General features: G+C 39.8%; 1 protein-coding gene across 1 annotated transcript; it reads left to right on the top strand.

The window, feature by feature from the left end:
* Positions 1 to 2,587: 2,587 nt before the first annotated feature.
* Positions 2,588 to 2,944, top strand: LOC145242868 (uncharacterized). Its single transcript, XM_080105982.1, has one exon. It carries the CDS (start codon positions 2,588 to 2,590, stop codon positions 2,942 to 2,944), a length of 357 nt encoding a protein of 118 aa, XP_079962108.1.
* The last annotated feature ends 15,751 nt before the right edge of the window (positions 2,945 to 18,695 follow it).

Here is an 18,695-nt window from a genome sequence, read left to right as displayed (position 1 = left end):
TGTAGTATCAAACAAATATGTAGTATCAAACAAATATGAAGTATCAAACAAATATGAAGTATCAAACAAATATGTAGTATCAAACAAATATGTAGTATCAAACAAATATGAAGTATCAAACAAATATGAAGTATCAAACAAATATGAAGTATCAAACAAATATGAAGTATCAAACAAATATGAAGTATCAAACAAATATGAAGTATCAAACAAATATGTAGTATCAAACAAATATGAAGTATCAAACAAATATGAAGTATCAAACAAATATGAAGTATCAAACAAATATGAAGTATCAAACAAATATAAAGTATCAAACAAATATGTAGTATCAAACAAATATGTAGTATCAAACAAATATGAAGTATCAAACAAATATGAAGTATCAAACAAATATGTAGTATCAAACAAATATGTAGTATCAAACAAATATGAAGTATCAAACAAATATGAAGTATCAAACAAATATGAAGTATCAAACAAATATGAAGTATCAAACAAATATGAAGTATCAAACAAATATGTAGTATCAAACAAATATGAAGTATCAAACAAATATGAAGTATCAAACAAATATGAAGTATCAAACAAATATGTAGTATCAAACAAATATGAAGTATCAAACAAATATGAAGTATCAAACAAATATGAAGTATCAAACAAATATGAAGTATCAAACAAATATGTAGTATCAAACAAATATGAAGTATCAAACAAATATGAAGTATCAAACAAATATAAAGTATCAAACAAATATGTAGTATCAAACAAATATGTAGTATCAAACAAATATGTAGTATCAAACAAATATGTAGTATCAAACAAATATGAAGTATCAAACAAATATGAAGTATCAAACAAATATGAAGTATCAAACAAATATGAAGTATTAAAACAAATATGTAGTATCAAACAAATATGAAGTATCAAACAAATATGAAGTATCAAACAAATATGAAGCTATAAAAATGTCGTTGTGCAACCCTTTTATGCCTCCAAAAAATACTTTGTACAAAATATTCAAGTTTTGACGAGCCATGCAGAACCTGGACGAACGTCTAGACTCTTACTATGCATGGTTACGGACTCTGGCCTCCACATGCGATTTTGAAAATACCAACTGGGAGATCCTAGCCCAAATCCTACAGGGATGTATTAATACATTGTTAAAAGTTAGGATAAAGGCTTTAAGTGACAATTCTACATTGAAAAAAGTTCTGGACGAAGCTAGGGTGGTTGAGCTAGCTCATACAAGTGCTACAAACATGGAATAAAATAAATTACACACACTTTATAACAGTCAGAACTACACGTGTTGTACACACAGGAACAGTGACAAAAATAGCACCAACAGTAGAAAAGACAATCATTTTAGATCCTGGCAGCAAAATAGCCGCCATGACACCTCAAAGAACTAACCACATGGTAGACAAGAAAAGGCCTGCCACTGTTTTGGGTACTCTTCAATTCACACAACTTGTCCAGCCCGAGAAAAAGAGTGTAAAAACTGCTGCAAAAAGAACCACTTTGTGAGAGTATGCAACATTAAGACAAGAGAAATTTGTTTCACTGATCCTCCTGTGTCCTCTTCTATGTCTAGTGATGACTCTGTATATTCAGTTAAATTTACAATGTTACGTTAGACACAGAAAGTCACCGTATTTGTAAATAATTCCCCAGCAATTTTCATTTTAGACACTGGTGTTAGTGACAGCATAATCGCTGAACGTGTATACGATGGTCGAAAACACAAACCATCTATACACAAGACCATAACTTGGATATTTGTATAGAGGTTCAAACATGCAACACCTATCCAAGGATTTATCAATGCCAATCTGAAATTTCTGGAAAAATCCTGCAGAGCCAAGATATTTGTGGTCAACATAGAAAGTCCCTTACTTGGACTGCAGAAGTTGTTAAGTGCCAAATCTGCTCAAGCATTAGGTATGCTGACATTCAATTTTACGTTCAACATGATGGTCCCCATTCCAGACGAATTTCTTACACACTTTTGATGGATAAATGGGGAAAATTTCTGGAGTCATCAATCTCCACATTGACTCCTCGGTTTCTCCAGTAGCACAGTGGCACCACAGAACATTTTTCCATGTGAGGAAAGACATACAGAGAGAATTACAGCATCTCTGAGAAATGGACGTGATTGAAGAAGTCACTGAACCTACGCCTTGGGTTAGCTCTGTACTGATAGTTCCCCCCTAAAATGGTGGTGTACGCATTTGCATCGCCATGAGAAAGGTAAATGTAACCATCCAAAGGATAAAATATCCAACGTGGATAATCTAATAGCAGACCTAAACAGTTCTACAGTGTTCAGCAAGCAAGACCTCTCCAATGCATATTACCAACTAAAACTTGGAAAATCAAGCAGGTACATAATGACATTTGCCACATATGCAGACTTATTTCAAAACAAGCGCCCAGTTTTTGGAGTAAATGCAGCTTCTGAGCTATTCCAAAAAGCAATCTCAGACTTCCTTAGAGACATCCTAGGAATAAAAAAAACCTATCGGATGATATAATAATTTACGGATGTGACCAGATATCACATGACAGTAGCACTGACATGCCTACAAGAAGTGGGAGCAAAGCTGACAGAGAAAAATGCCTTTTCTTTGTACGGAAACTAATCTTCTTCATACACATTTTCAGTGAAAATATAATATCACCTGAGTCAGAGAAAGTCTCCGTCATAACTAAATGCGAATCTCCAAGCAACATCAGTGAAGTCCGATTGCTATATGGCATGACATATTATGTGGCTAGATTCAGTCCACACTATGCCACTATTAGTGAACTGCTTAGACAACTCACAAAGAAGAAGGATACAAAATGGAGATGGTCAGATACAGAACAATTAGCTGTGAACAAACTGAAGGAAGTTCTGACAGGAGCTGAAATCATGGCCTACTTTGACGAATAGAAAGACACCAACATCCTTGTAGATGTAAGCCCTTTTAGATTTTAATTGGCGTCAATCAGACAGAAAAGCTCAAAGACAGCTTCAAATAAACAATTCTAAAATTTTTGGTAAAGCTCGGTGGTTAAAAATATTGAACACTTTTTGAATAAATTTATATTCAATTGAAATAAACTTACTACCAGCAAAATCAGTTATAATTTAGGATCTTGCATTTACAAATGTTTATAATAGACTGTAATAGTTTTAGATTTTATGATCACGTGCATGTGTGATTTGAATTGAATTACGTCACATGTTCTATTTCGATAATTAAATCTCTCTTTACTCTTCAACATTAAAAAGAATTTGTTTCATTTTTGTAATGCACACACACACACGCACACACACACACACACACCCACACACATATATATATGGAAAAGATATTATGCTATGTCAGTTATGCCCTTACAGACGTAGGACAACGGTGCTCCTAGACTGAAAGAGAGATGTTAGGTGTTGTGTATATGTTTATGCAGCTGAATATTTTCAAATATTTTCATCTCAATTTATATGGAGCAAGGTTCATCATCACCACAGATCATCGTCTGCTTCTTGGGAGTGTGAAAAGTTTCAAACCAATAGCAACCAATGCAATCACAAAAATCTCTCCTTTTGAGGCCTGTACTGGCAGAAAAAGGAACATTAGTTTACCGAATGCTATTGAGAAACCAGCACCAGGGCCGCTACATGATTCTAAAGGAAAAGAGAAGATGGAAAGGTAGCATCTTCATCTCATGTCGTACCAATACAGTTTGGTATACCATCCTGGGAAAAATGACCAGAATCCTGCAGACTATCTCAGTCATCATCCGCATCACATACCATCAAAGGGAAATGTAGCAGAAGGTATGTGGATCATAACAAATCCTTAACTCCTGAAGAAGTTAAACAAGCTACAGAGGACTCTCTATTACAAAAGGTGAAGGCTGCAGTTGCAGATGGACGATAGAATGACCCTAGCTATCAAGATATTCTCCATTCAAGGATGAACCATCAGTGCATAGTGGTTTCATCCTTCAAGGACACAGTCTTGTGATTCCTTCCAAATTAAGGAAAAAATCAGTCGATATAGTCTATCAATCACACAAAGGCATTGTCAAGACCAAACAGCTGATAAGAAAAGGTGTGGTTCCCAGGAATAGATAAGCTGGTGGAAGAAACAGTACATAGCTGCATCCCTTGCAAAGCCTCGAACCCAAGACACACGCACCAGGAACCCATACACTCAACTCCACCCCCAGCTGCTTCATGGACTGAAATTTCAGTCGACTTTGCAAATCCCTTTCTATCTGGAGACTATTCTATTTGCTAGTCAAAATCGATAACTACAGCTGATTCCCTGAAATCGATATAATACTTGCATATATATATATATAATATCTGCAAGTACAATTATTCCTTGCCTAAATATGATCTTCACCAGGAAAGGGTATCCAACCGTCTTAAAGTTTGATAATGGTCCCCCATTTTAAGGACAGGATTTTAGAGACTTTGTCGTGCTGGCAGATTTCAGACATAGAAAAATTACACCTTTATGGCCTGAGGAAAATGAAGAGGTGGAGCGTTTTATGCACACTCTAAAAATATATACTCACTACTACAGTGGAGGGTCACAACTGGAAAACCCAGTTATCTCATTTTCTAAGACAATATAGAGCCCCCCCCCTCCCTTACAACCACAAAAATATCGCCGTTGTGAGGCCTGTACTGGCAGAAAAATAAACATTGGTCTACCGAATACTATTGAGAAACCAGCACCAGGGCCGCTACATGATAACATAGAAAGAAATGATTCTAAAGAAACAGAGAAGACGAAAAGGTGCGCAGACCAAAGCACAAGACCAACACCTCTCTGCATACGTGACAAAGTCTTGATCAGACAGAAGAAGCAGAACAAGCTGTTACCACCATACGACCCCAAACCTTATACATTTACAAAAAATAAAAGAAATGTATGATAACTGAGCAGAGAGGAAATCATCAAGTCACTAGAAACTCTTCACTGTTAAAGCGAATAACAAACACTTTTTATAGGGAAGAAGAGTCTGAGGATGAGGATGAGAATGAGTACAACCCACACCCACAAGAAGAGCGCTGGGAAAACTTCCAAAACGCCAGTGGCTAATCGGCGCTCGAGATGAAACCCGCCACAGGAAAGACTGTTCCCACTTATATTCAAAGACTTCATAATGAAGTAATGTATACATATCTAGAAAAAAAAAAAAAAAAAAGAAAAAAAAGGAAAAAAAAAGACAATTCATCCCACCAAGAAGAGAGATGTAATGGGTACAATTAAAGAGACATAATTATAAAGAGTTATCTACCTTAGATAAGCATTTACACAAATAAACAAGGCTTGCAATTGCAAGTCAGTTTAATGGCGACCGAGCGTTAGTCAACACGTGTCTGTGTCTTGTTTTCTTTTTCACAACTTGACTCCTGCAAACCGGGACACCTACAATATCATATCATTTTAGTTTTAGTGATAATTTAAAAAGTACCAATAACGAAAGATTAAGTTAAAAATTTTAAACAATCGTTTTGGGAATCAGAAAACAAGAACACCTTTTCCCAATACCTCCAAAATTTCCGATTGTTTTTACAACCTTAAAGACTTTTTTATTAGCTTTTATTTATTTTTATTTTTTTTTTCTATTTTCTATTTTTACCTCCTCCAAATGCTCTCTCTGGCATGTGCCGCCCAAGGCGGACCCCCCCCTCCGTACTCCATTTGCTACGCTACTGCTATGATGTACATACCCATCACGAAATGAAGATATTCCAAAAATGGCAAATGTGCATTTCAGCGGCGTAAATTATTTCACAGACGAAAATTTATAAAAATTATTTCTTTTTATATAAAACACATTGTAAGACCCTAGGACTGAAATAATCCCCCCCCCCCCAATTTGATTTTTTATTAGTTTTTCAACATTTTTTAACAACGGAGGCCGCCATCTTGTTTTGAAATTTTGGCCTTTCTAAGGATTGCCAGATTGGCCTTTTTGGAGCCAAATTTGACCTTTTTTACTCTCTTGTGCATGGTCGATGCAAGAGTTTAAAAAGGCCAAATTTGGCCTCACAAAGACCAATCTGACAATCCTTAGAAAGGCCAAATTTCCAAAACCAGTTGGTGGTCTCGATTGTCGTACATTCAGTCTAATAAAAAAAAAAAAATGTGAAAATAATAAAAATGAAATTTTTTCTGGTTTTATTTCAGCCTCAGGGTCTAATAATGTGTTTTATATAAAAATAAATAATTTTTATAAATTTTTGTCTGTAAAATAATTTACGCCACTGAAATACACATTTGCCCCCAAAATCATATAATTTGATCAAGTACTTTATTTTTTATTAAAGAAAATAAAATTTTATAACTTGCTCGATGCGAAAGAAACTAGTCGAGATGAGTCGCTATTGAATTCAAAATTCATTCCTGGTTACATACCTCTTCAGAATCAAGGGATTATCAGTGGCTGCTAAAAATACTTAATTGCTAAAAATCGTAAAATTTGAAATTTTAAAATAACAACACCAACACTACTTGACTAATTTTTGTGATTTTTGGAATATGATATTTTCATGCTGTGACAAGGGTTTTCTTTATTTTTGTTTTCCTAAATAAGTGTAAATCAAAAAATAAGCACGACCTAAAACTATATCCGATGGTGAGGCCCCACCTTGCGGGCCTTGGGGAGTGTGGAGCCACCCTTTAATTGCCATTGCTCCCAGGTTCACTCTGACCCGGAGTGGTAGTACCTGTTATGGTCCCAACTATGGGTTAAATAGAATCTGACTTAAAAAAATATATATATATTCCATTAAAAATCGTTCCTCAAAATAACTAGATTCGGCATTAAATAACCTGAAAAAGGTTGATATGCCGTAAAACAAAAACAACCAACCAACCAAAATAAGCACCAAAAATTATGTTGTTGTTGTACAGAATTTAACTTAACGCCAGTATTGAATTATGATCGCATATCAGTCAAGGGGGATAACTCAGCACCCCGGTGTTATTTGAATTGTCTGTCTCTTCTATTTTGGGTTTCGTTTTCAGTTTTGTTTGGAGTTCCGTTCTGTGCACTCAAGAATAAAGTCTCTTCGTCCCTTCAAACGGTTTCGTGTGATATAACTTTATTTACTGGCGTGAGTTTTTGAAATATAATATCGTCATGCCATGACAAGGTTTTTCTTGACTTTTGTTTTCCTCAATCAGTGTAAATCAAAATATTCTATTTTGAAAATAAGCACCCAAAATTATTTAACTTAATTATAAGAACAAAAATACAAAAATTTTTTTATCATGTACATCTCCATAACGGACCAAAATCGTAGCCCTCGTAAGGGCCTCTTTTAGCGACGGACAAAAGGGAGGTGTGGTGTAAGGTTAGTTTTGACGGAATGGTTCGAGCTGTTTTAATTCTGACAAGCAAAGATTAGAATTATCTAATTTACCTGTTGTTTCAGTTTTAGATATTAAAAAGACATTTATCTGAACCATTAAAAGATTTTACCTTATATTTAAATTTGTTAATGTGTTCGTTACAACTCTACTTTCAACCGAGTCGTTGTTTGTTTCGTTCACCACACTCTTTTCTTCTACCTCTTCTTTTACACAAGTCCGTTCGCTTTAGTGACTAAAAATCGTCTCTGCTCCCGCTTTCCTTTCCTCGTTATTTATCAAACCAGGGTACGAGATTCTCCGAGATTCCCCGAGACTTTTTTCCACATAAAAGCCTGCGGGCGCCATCTTGATTCTCAATTTGTGCTCTGCAGGCACAAACGCACAGCCGCTTTAACGGTAAGCCACTTCTTTCTCCACACTCCCCCCTGATCTCATGATCACAGAGATGGCAGGGGGTGGCGATCGCCGCCGTCGGGTGCTTCTGCAAAGGAGGACAGTGCTGCTCCACCGCCTGATGGTCGGGGAAGGCTTCATCTCCGTGGAGGCTACTGATATCAGAGTCACTGCTTGATAGGGATGGTGCAAACCAAAGCGACGACCCACTCGTCTCAGAGTCAGAGTCACTCTCATCGTTCACTGGAGGTGGTACGTGTCGCCGGCCGTAGGTCCCTAACGTGACGGGGTACGCCATCAACCTTTACACACTGCTGTCTCACCACATCGGTGACTGTGCCCCGCTTATACTTGTCAGTACATCGGTTTCCTGGCGGCTTTACCCAGACAGCATCCCCTTTGGCATATCGATTCCGTTCTATCTCAGTGGCCACAGTTGTATCGGGGTGGATTCCTTTTTCTTGGACACGGTACTGATAGATTGTGTTTGCAAGTGCCGTTCCTGGAGAGACGCCATCCTTCGGCATGAGATTATACCAGTACACAACACAACTTCTGCGATGGTGCACTGCTTCCTGGCTGCAATTGTTTTAATGCTGCGATGGCTTCTCTCAGCTATACCATTGCCAGAAGGCACATAAGCACATCTAAGCCACAGCCGCACACCCCATTCTTGTAAGAACTGCCTCCTCTGATGGCTGCAAAAGGCTGGATTGTTGTCCGTCAGCACTTCATCGGGCGCACCTCTTTCACAGAACACGGATGACAGCTAGCGAATAATGTTGCAAGAGTCCTGGCGCCTGAGGAGTCTCCAGACCGTGAAACGTGTAGGCCCACAATCGATGAGGGTAAGGAAGTGGTTGCCACTGTAGTGTGTGATGTCCATGCCCACTCTCTGCCACTTATCACTCACTCCCAACTCCCCTTTCTTCCATCGTGCTGGAGCTGGGTCGATGGATTGGCAGGCCTTGCAACTTTCCACCACTCTCCGGATATCTTTTTTTTCTACTCCTGGATCAATCATCTTGACAAAATACAGTGTCTGCTTGATGCCAGGATGTCCACACTGTCGATGAATATCCATGATGCGCACTGCATCCACATTACACACAATTGCTGCACATGTGTTTTGCAGATTATCAGAATCTCTCTGAGCACCAGCTAGAAGCCATCGTTGAGGGACTCTTGTCAGAACATCTGCTCTGTTGAGCGCAGATCTGATCAACACTACGTCCATGGTCAGGTCGTACTCTGTGATGGTGTCGACCAAGGTGACAAGCCGTCTACGAATTAACATCTCACTCGATGCTCGTGTCGTCAGCCGTGCTCTTTCACTTAATGCATCGGTTATCCACCGATGAGTGCATGCCGAGTCAGTCATGATATGTAGAACCTTGGCTTGCCATTGAAGCGCCAAGTTAACGCTCTTCAATGTGGCATCAAGTTCGACCAGGTTTATGTGCCTCAAATCATTCTCTGGTTAAAGCCAACAGGCATCTTCAATAATGGAATCATTAACTGCAAGGGAAACTCCAAGGGCCAGTGAACTAGAATCCACCCAGACTGTGAACTCATTCCCACTGACGCACCACTTTCCCTGAACGGGGTCATCACTGGTCACCCTGGACACAGTCTCTGTCATCATGCTCCTTAGGGTGACATCGTGTACTGCATCGTCCCATCCCGACGACACGGCTGTTGCACGTCTTTTTATGGTCGCCACAGCCACCCTGAGCCAACCGCACACAGGGAAATGGCCTACCATCTTTCCACAAAGCGAAAACACTGTTCGTCGGGTGATGTTTGATGGGACCTTGAGGACGTGACTTCCTCTTCTCCAGCAAAGTCCCTCCTTGCTATTGCGCACGTGCAGGCCGAGAACTTTTGCTCCATCGCACAGACGCTCTGGTTCCTTACATCTCAGTCCAAAGCTCTCAAAGTGCATTCTAACCGATTGCGCTGACATGAGGCTCTCATTGACGAATATATCATCGATGTATGTGGATGTTGCCTGTTGCACTGCCTCATCTTGCTGCCGGATAGCATGCATGATTGCTGTCATAATGCCTGGGGCCACATTTAGACCGAACCCTAGCCTGATTAGACAATATCGGGTTCCCCCAATTTCCACAGTCTTAAATGGCCACAATTTCCTCTCAATGCATATTTGCAGATAGGCCCTCCGTAGGTCCAGAGTTGCCACGTTCGATCCCTGCTGTCGCCACTCCCTTAATTTGAGTGCACACACATCAGCCCTTGCCGTATATGGGTCGACATGCTCATTGAGCTCACGGTAGTCTAGGATGGGGCAGACCTTTTGTTTGGTCTCTTGTACGATGGCCATCAAGGGAATCAGCCCTCGCGGGGGGGGGGGGCAAGCTCATCCTCTGGATATGGAAGAAGCCAGCCATTGTCGATCCACATCTGCAGTTCATACTGTTCCCTTAGCCACATGGGTGGTGGATATTCCGATAACCGGTTCTGCAAGGATATTGGTGGCTGATCGTTTGACCACTTCCAAGACGCCGTCCATGCATTGGTGTTTCTATCATACTCTGCACGAAAGTCAGGCTCGTCGAGAGTTATGGCAGCACAAACGTGTTCCTCACATTGGGAGAACTGTACCTTGCCGGTTCTGTCCACAGTAATTCCACCCAGTTGTGTAATCAAGTCCATACCCAGGAGTAAGCTCTCCCTCCACAACCAGGGCTCGCACGGCTACAGCAGGCCTGTCGTTGATGCTTGCACGGATAATGCTCACCCCACAAGAGGCTAGTGAATCTCCGCCTACAGTTAGTACCGGAATTCTCTCTGCTTTCCAAGTGGCACAGCATATCTTGCTCATGAGAGTCTGGGTGCACTCAGTGTCCACAAGCGCGAGGCGCTCACTTCCATTAATGTGTATGCTTACAGTGGGTAGCGCTCTGCTTAATGACGATCTGGGGAGAAGACTGACGCTGTAGCTTCTTCCCCTTGTCCGTTTCCCGGACAAGTGCGGGCCAGGTGTCCGTGTTTTTTGCACTTGTAGCACTGCGGCCCGTCAAGTTTCTGAGTTGGTTGACGTGATGAAAGACAATCACAGGCCAAATGGTTGGGTCCTCCACACTTATAGCAGGTTGTAGCTGCGCCCCGGTCCTGCAATCCAACCTGTGATGGTTGTACAGCTGCCACTTGGTCTATAGTGTTAGGGCTTTTCTTTAGTATTGCTCGTGCCTGCGCCAATACTTCCGATATGTCCATCTCGTCCACTTGGGATGAGGCATAGAGCAGATCTTCCACACTCTTAGGTAATCCTGCAACAAAGGCACACACCAAGCCTTTGTCTGACATCCCTCCAAAAAGGACCAATAGCTTTTTTAGTTCAGCCAGATACACATCTACCGTTTCCCCGGGATGTAATTTTCAGGCCATGAATTCCTTCCATGCAGTAACTGGATCTAACGCAAATGCTGTAAAAAGGGCGCGCTTGATGCAGGCGAAATCTGTTTTCTTCTCATCAGCCAACTGCTGGTATACTGCATACGCTCCCCCAGTGAGGCGCATTGAGACCACGCATTCCATACGCTTCACCCCACTGAGCTGAGATATTAATTCTGCTTTTTCCATCCATTCCTGCACTGAGTGATCAGTGCCACTGCCATCAAACAGGGGAATTAGCTTGGGGTCAAATCCTGACGTCATGCCGGAATAGCTTGTGTTCGTTACAACTCTACTTTCAACCGAGTCGTTGTTTGTTCCGTTCATCACACTCTTTTCTTCTACCTCTTCTTTTACATACGTCCGTTCGCTTTAGTGACTAAAAATCGTCTGTCCTCCCGCTTTCCTTTCATCGTTATTTATGGAACCAGGGTACGAGATTCTCCGAGATTCCACGAGATTCCCTGAGACTTTTTTCCACATAAATCCTGCGGGCACCTTCTTGATTCTCAATTTGTGCTCTGCAGGCACAAACGCGCAGCCGCTTTAACGGTAAGTCACTTCTTTCTCCACAGTTAACACCTTGAAAAAAAAAAAATAATTTTGATTCTGTGTCAGCTGCCAGTGATTCAACTACAGAAATTAATTCTAGACCTAAATGATGACACGACCATCTACGGCAACACATCAAAGGCTGTAAATGACAAAGTTCTCTTTGATTCTCTCTCCTCTGATCTTGAGCACGTGGTTTAGTGGGGGAAGTCGTGGCTGGTTACCTTTAATGCATCTAAAACCAAGCTTCTATCTTTACATCATCGATGCTCTGATCCCCATCTGGCATCAATTGAAATTGATGGCTCTCGTCTGGGAGAAGCCCCGTGTTTTGACAAGCTTCTGGGTTTACCCTTTACTCTTGATCTGAAATGGAACACGTACATCAAGTATGTTGCCAAGGTCGCTGGAAAGATGGTGAGATCCTTCTACCACTCCAGAAGATATCTCACTACTGATGCAATTCTTTATCTATATAAAAGCCAAGTACGTCCAAGGATGGAATACTGCTGCCATATCTTGGCAGGAGCTGCTAAAAACAGCCTATCCTGCCTTGACAGAGTACAAAATAGACTTCGTAGCTTACTGGGGGATGCCCTTTTCTCTTCTGTGCAACCTCTTTCCCACAGAAGAGACGTTGCAAGCCTATCCTTGTTTTATCGTTATTTCCATGGCAGGTGCTCGTCTGAACTCCAATCTCTGGTCCCCCCCTCGCCAATCTTTCACAAAAAACACCCGTCTAGCTGAATCCACTGTGAAAAATTTTCCCCACTCTTTATCTGTGCCTAAATCAAAACGCGGATTCCATGAACAAAGCTTCTTTCTTAGAACTGCACGCCTGTGGAACTCTGTTCCATCTGCCTGCTTCCCTCCTGACTACAACTTGGATGTCTTCAAGTCCAATATAAACAAATTCCTAATGAACCGCCCCCTTAAGTAAATACGCCATCAAATCTCCACACTAACGTACTGTACTTGCAACAACCCTTATCCCTGAGTGGCTTCCGGGCCTTGATAAGTGGTGACCACCGTGTAAAAAAAAAAAAGAAGAAAAATCAGAAGAATTTGTAAATCCAAAGATGACTATTTTTGGTATTCATATAGAGATTATTTTTAATATAGGTTTTTAGGTGTGCTTTAGATATTTTAAAATTTCTAATTGACAGTTTATTAGTTTTGGTATAATCACAGGGATATATTTTTTGTATATTTTTTGTATATGTATGAAATACCATCTTTCTGATTTCTTTATTTTTACAGTAAATATTTCTTCGCATGCTTATGTAGTAGGTTATACTGTTGAAAATGCGCAAATATTTTTTAATACTAACTATTGATTAATCACAGTTAAGTCTGAATGTATCTCGATGATAATTATTTATATATTTGTATATATATATATATGTGTGCATGTGGGTGGGTATATGTAGATATGTATGTGTATGTATGTATGTGCAAAGGCTGAAGTGGCGAAAGCTTGTACCTGAAAGTTGTGATGCTCTCGAGAAAAGAAAGCAGGCCCACAGCACTCTGAAGCGAGAGCTTCGCAAAAGTTTAATGGACGGTCTTAACCATGACACTCAGAGCTGGAAATGCGATACTTGTGAACGAGTGCTTTTGTCAAAAGCTGGCTGCGTCAACCACCTTAAGTCGCACAAAACTCCTATTCAAGTCAACTTTGCACCGGTTAGTCCGAACCAAACGATCTGTTTAACATGCAGCAAACTTTGCAAGTCTACTGCTGGTCTGAGAAGACGTGATTATTCATAGAAATACCCTTCAACCTCCAGAGGAATTCAACTCAGTAAAAATTGCTCAATTTGTATGTCACATCTGCTTCAAGATGTGCAAATCTGTGGCGGAAGTGCAGAGTCATCTGAGATGGCATGGACGACAAGATTGGGAGAACTCAATGTGACGGTGATCTGGAAAGATGCAGCAATCATCATGTATGTATACATATATATATATATATTTGTATATGCATGTATGCGTATGTGTGTATTAGTATGTATCTCTTTTATATGTATGTCTATATCTATGCATGTGTGTATACATAGATTTATATGTAACTTTCATGTATTGGGAGTGTATGTAAGTGCTCAATGTGTGTATGAAACTTTATGTGAGAGAGTATGTGTTTTTCTGCCATATATGTAATAACTTGGGAGAAATTTCATGCTAAATAACTTAATAAGTCACAAACATCTATATATTAGAATTGAACCAGACAGAGTTTGCAACGACAGAGTTTGCAATGACTGTTTCAGATCTCCGAAAAATGTGCTAGGACCAGATGCCAAATAAACTTTATCAAACACTGCATCAAGCACAAGATTCTCCCCAACAATTACACCTTCCTCCATTCCTCCGTCTGATGAAATCAGACTATACATAAATCCTCCCTCCTCACATTTGCTCCGAGACCCCACACAGCTATCCAACTTCCGCTCTACCATCTAGCATGCTTTGAATCGATCTGTTACGTCCATCATTTGAAAAGGGAATTTTTTCCCGAAATTAATAATGGATATTGTCGCAGACATAACAAGTAAGACATTTTTACCTAATACAACTTTATTTCTTTTTTTTTGTTTTATTTTACTTTAGTCGAAGTTCTTAGAAATCAAAGGGCCCACAACCTGGGGCTAACACTTGAAATCTCTATGAGATACACAGATATTCGAATGTTCCATTTAAGTTCTTTATCTCTCAAACACTGAGTTAATAAAGAAATTGAGAACATAATTTCCCTCTCCTCAATTAACCATTTTCATACATTGTAGTATATCTTTCATTTTGGTCTCTTGGTCTTACTGGATTCCAGGACAAGAATTTATCTAGTCTGGTGGAGTATCCAGCTTCGTGCTATTACTTGAGGTAACATCACTTGGAGAAGGTGCACCATTCCTCATAAAAGCTAATGTAGGTTAGCCATAGTGAGGAGATCTTATTTGGGCAGCGAATACTATGTGGTTTTGAATATTTGGTCAGGGTTTACTGCTATGGAAAAAATATCCTCATGCCAGATTGTTCTGACAAACCCTTGTACAGAGAGACCTTAGGCACTCGAGGATAGTATCTAGTAGGCATTCAAGTTCTCTCCTTTTTTTTTTATTTTACTTCAGTAAGTTTTAATAGATCAAGGGGCTCCCTCCTGGAGCTAACACTTGATTCTGTTATGATTTAAATTTATATCCGAGGGCTCTTTTAAGAATAGATGCTGTTCCCTTTATGGCTGCTATCTGTATTTCGTTACAGCTTGGTCTTCCAGGAATGGCTTCTAAGTATTTATGAAGATTCTTTTTTATTAATCCAGTCGCTCCTCTCACAACCGGTATAATGCTTATTTCTTTCAGAGACCATGCCGTTTTTAGATCATTTTTTAGGTCCTGATATTTTGCTATCTTTTCCCGTTCAGCTTTGTTAAGGCCGAAATCATTTAGGACTGTGACATCAACAATGAGCGCAGTTCGTTCAGGCTTGTTCCATATAACAATATCTGGTTTGATGGCCTTGTCTTTTATGTATCTGCCTGTATGTCTTTGTCATAGAACACGGTCACATTTCTGTTTGATATTATTGGTGGTGGTTCATGTTCCCAGATGTTCGGCGATCTGTCCAGTTGCATCTCTCCACAGATCGTCCAATGTAGGTACTTGCATATTTTGTTGTGACGAGCAGTGTAATGGCCATCTGCCAATAAGATTGGGCATGCAGACATTAGGTGGTTTGGGCTCTCAATTGCTGAGTGGCAAAACCTGTACTGGCCATTTATTTGTAGGCCAGCCATTTTTTAAAATCCATTTATGAATAAGCCCTGATCTTGCCCGGCTACAATAAGTTTTACTGAGACAATTTTTATTTTTGTACCTTTTCTCCACGTTAAAAAACGACCCTGGTGTCTAACTCTGTCCCGTGGGGAGGCATAGTAAATAGGTACAATAAGTCTTTCCTCATCAAATAGAAGTCTCCCACTCTTGAACCATTGAAGTGAAGCATCCTTGTCTATGTACTCCTGGTTGAGCTCCTCTAGGAGCTTCCCTGCTCGCTTATTTTGTTTCCATCCTTCTTTTCTTGTCTCTGTCTCTATTTCGGTGTATTTTTTTCTTTTGATTCTTGCAATCTGTGTCACTGGTTTATCGTGTATATCGACACTGTTCTCCGGTATGACTCCTCCAAAGTTTTCAGCAAGCTTTGTGATTGAGGTTTGTTGAGAAAGGTGATCATGATGGTCTTTCACCATTTCAATTGTCATGTCCATTGAACTTTTAATATATTGGCCCATGCTTACTATAGTGGCTCGATATGCATGGTTGAATTCAGAGAGGCCTAAGCCCCCTTCTTTTCGTGGTAGGTATATCCTGTCCATGCATTGGTTTCGGTATGTTACCTTATGTAGGGATAGTTGTTTCCTGGTGTTTGTATTGAGCCTATTTATGTTATATTAAGCCTAGTCTATAATACCGAAACCGTAGGTGATCACAGGTATTGCAAGCTTGTTTATAGCCGTAATTTTGTTTTTAAGGGTTAGTTCAGATTTGAGGATCTTTTTCAGACGTACTGTGTATTCCTGTTCTGCCTTACGTCTCATTTTTTCATGTTCCACATTTATGTTTTCCTCAATGCCGAGGTATTTGTACGTGGAGTCCTCTCTCAAATCTTCAATGAGGCTGTCATTGATCCGAAGATGCTCAGATATTGTTTTTTTCCCCTTTTTTATTGTGCATTTAGCACATTTGTCAAATCCAAACTCCATGCAGATATCCTCTGCGAACGTTTTCACTATTTCTATCAGGGAGACAAGGTGTTTTTCTGACTCTGCATAGAGTTTTAGATCGTCCATGAAAAGTAAATAATTCACTCTTTTACTTTGATCTTTTTTTCTGCCTCTACTGAGATTGTACCCAGCATCACATTTTTTTAGAAGCTTGCTGAGTGGATCGATTGCAAGGCAAAATAGTAGTGGTGATAGGCTATCGCCTTGAAATATGCCTCGTTGGATGCTAATATTTGAAGACTGCATTGTCCCTTCCATGTGGTGTAGGGCAATAGATGTTTGCCACATTGTTATTTGTTTTGTAATGAAAGATCTTATGTTCTCATGGACATTATACAGCTCCAGACACCTCATTATCCAGGAATGAGGCACACTGTCAAATGCCTTTTTGTAGCCATTGACAGGTTTCTTTGTCGCTTCCTACAGTCTTCCAGGATGGTTTTATTCAGAAGAAGTTGATCTTTTGCCCCAAGCTTGTTTTTCGTGCACCCTTTCTGCTCCTTCTCAAGATATTCACCATCTGTCAAATGCTGATAAATTGTGTCTGCAATTATTCCAGTAAGCCATTTGTATGTGATTGAAAGGCAGCACATAGGTCGGTATTTATTTGGCAGTGTTTCATGGCTCTTGGGTATAAGAGTCGTTTTGCCAATAGTGAGCCATTCTGCCGGTTCTTCGTTGCCAGTAATAATTCCGTTGAATGCCAGGGCATAGTGTTGGTGTAGTGCCGTCAGATTTTTCAGCCAGAAATTTGGGATGTTATCAATTCCTGGGCTTTTGAAGTTGCTGTAATGGATTATTTTTTTATTTACAGCTGCTTTCGTAATTTCCAACGCTGGCATTTTTTCCTTCCCCATGACAGCTCCTTTTATTGTGCCTATCCACTCCCTCTCCCGATGTTGTTTTGGGTCCTCATACAGTGGTCTCCAGAATTTATCGATCTGTTCTTGTGTTGGTGGTGATGTTACTTTGATATTATCTCTATCCTTGGGTTTCTGTCAAACAGTCTGTTTATGGACCTGGACTCAATTTTTTGTTGCTTATTTTTTATTTGTGCAGCTAAGCCCTTCACTTTTGTCTGGTTTTCTGCTATATGGGTTCTTAGTTGGTTCGTAATTTGAAAGGAGTATCGAGATTTTAAAGTTCGCACCTTCTTTAAGTTTTGTCTGTGATTTTCGGTCCGCAGAAAAGAAGATACCTGAGATATTTCTTTTCTGATACCATTTATTCTTTTTTGGAGTTTGGCTTTCCAGATTGGTTCATTTGGTTTAGGCCTCCTGTGCGTTCCTTTTTTCCTCTCTAATGTTTGGGGAAGGAGTTTTGTTTGGATAAGCCATGTGGCCTCATATGTTGCATGGTTAATTTCTGTTAACAAAGCATCTGTTGGTATTAATTTTGAGAGGGCATCGTTCACTTTTACAGTGAGGTTTTTGAAGGCCTTGGTCATCTTTATTTGGACCAGTCTGGGTCGGTCTTGTAGTTGTAGATGCCTAGTTCTTTCAATTTGATTGGCCAGCAGGTTCTCTAGCTCAATCTGCTCTGCATCTATCAGTGGAATTTGAATATTATTTTGGCTCTGTCGTCTCCTCAGAATCTGGTGGTCTTGTTTCTTTGACAAGCCATTCATTGACGAGGAGATTTTGGTGGGCACCCCTTCTTTTGGTGGAGAGCTTTCCATTGTGTCACATGCCTGTGTTGCAGGGTTTGTTTTTGGGCTATATATATTGGCAGTCTGATAGGGTTCCTACATGAGGATGGGGTTGTCGATTGGGTACTCCCTGTTTATAGCCATCTGGTGAGTGCAGCGGTTTAATTCTGCAATCTCATCCTGCGAGAATGTTCCACTCATCAAGAAGTTGGATTTCTGGGAAGTCAGTCTTCCCTTTGGGATGTTATTTTTGTATGGGCAATAGTGGCAGAAATCCCGCATTTTGCTAATTCCTACCCTCTGATGAGGCGGAAAGTATTTCTTCGAAACTCTGTGGATTAAGGACTATCCACTTATTTAGTGTTTCCTTTTCAAATTAAATATGTTTTTAACTCTTTTTCAAAGTGTCTTTTAACATGTTTTATAAACTATTTGCTGTTATATATATATATATATATATATATATATATATGTATATATATATATATATTTATTCATACAAACATTGATG

This window comes from Euprymna scolopes, chromosome 21 (genome assembly GCF_053919585.1).
Source record: "Euprymna scolopes isolate OS-2025 chromosome 21, ASM5391958v1, whole genome shotgun sequence".
Taxonomy (NCBI): Eukaryota; Metazoa; Mollusca; class Cephalopoda; order Sepiida; family Sepiolidae; genus Euprymna; species Euprymna scolopes.
This window is presented reverse-complemented; position numbering and strand designations above follow the sequence as displayed.

Bases quoted from the DNA above. Each gene is read 5' to 3' on its own strand.
- LOC145242868 (XM_080105982.1), top strand. From the start codon at position 2,588: ATGCCTACAAGAAGTGGGAGCAAAGCTGACAGAGAAAAATGCCTTTTC.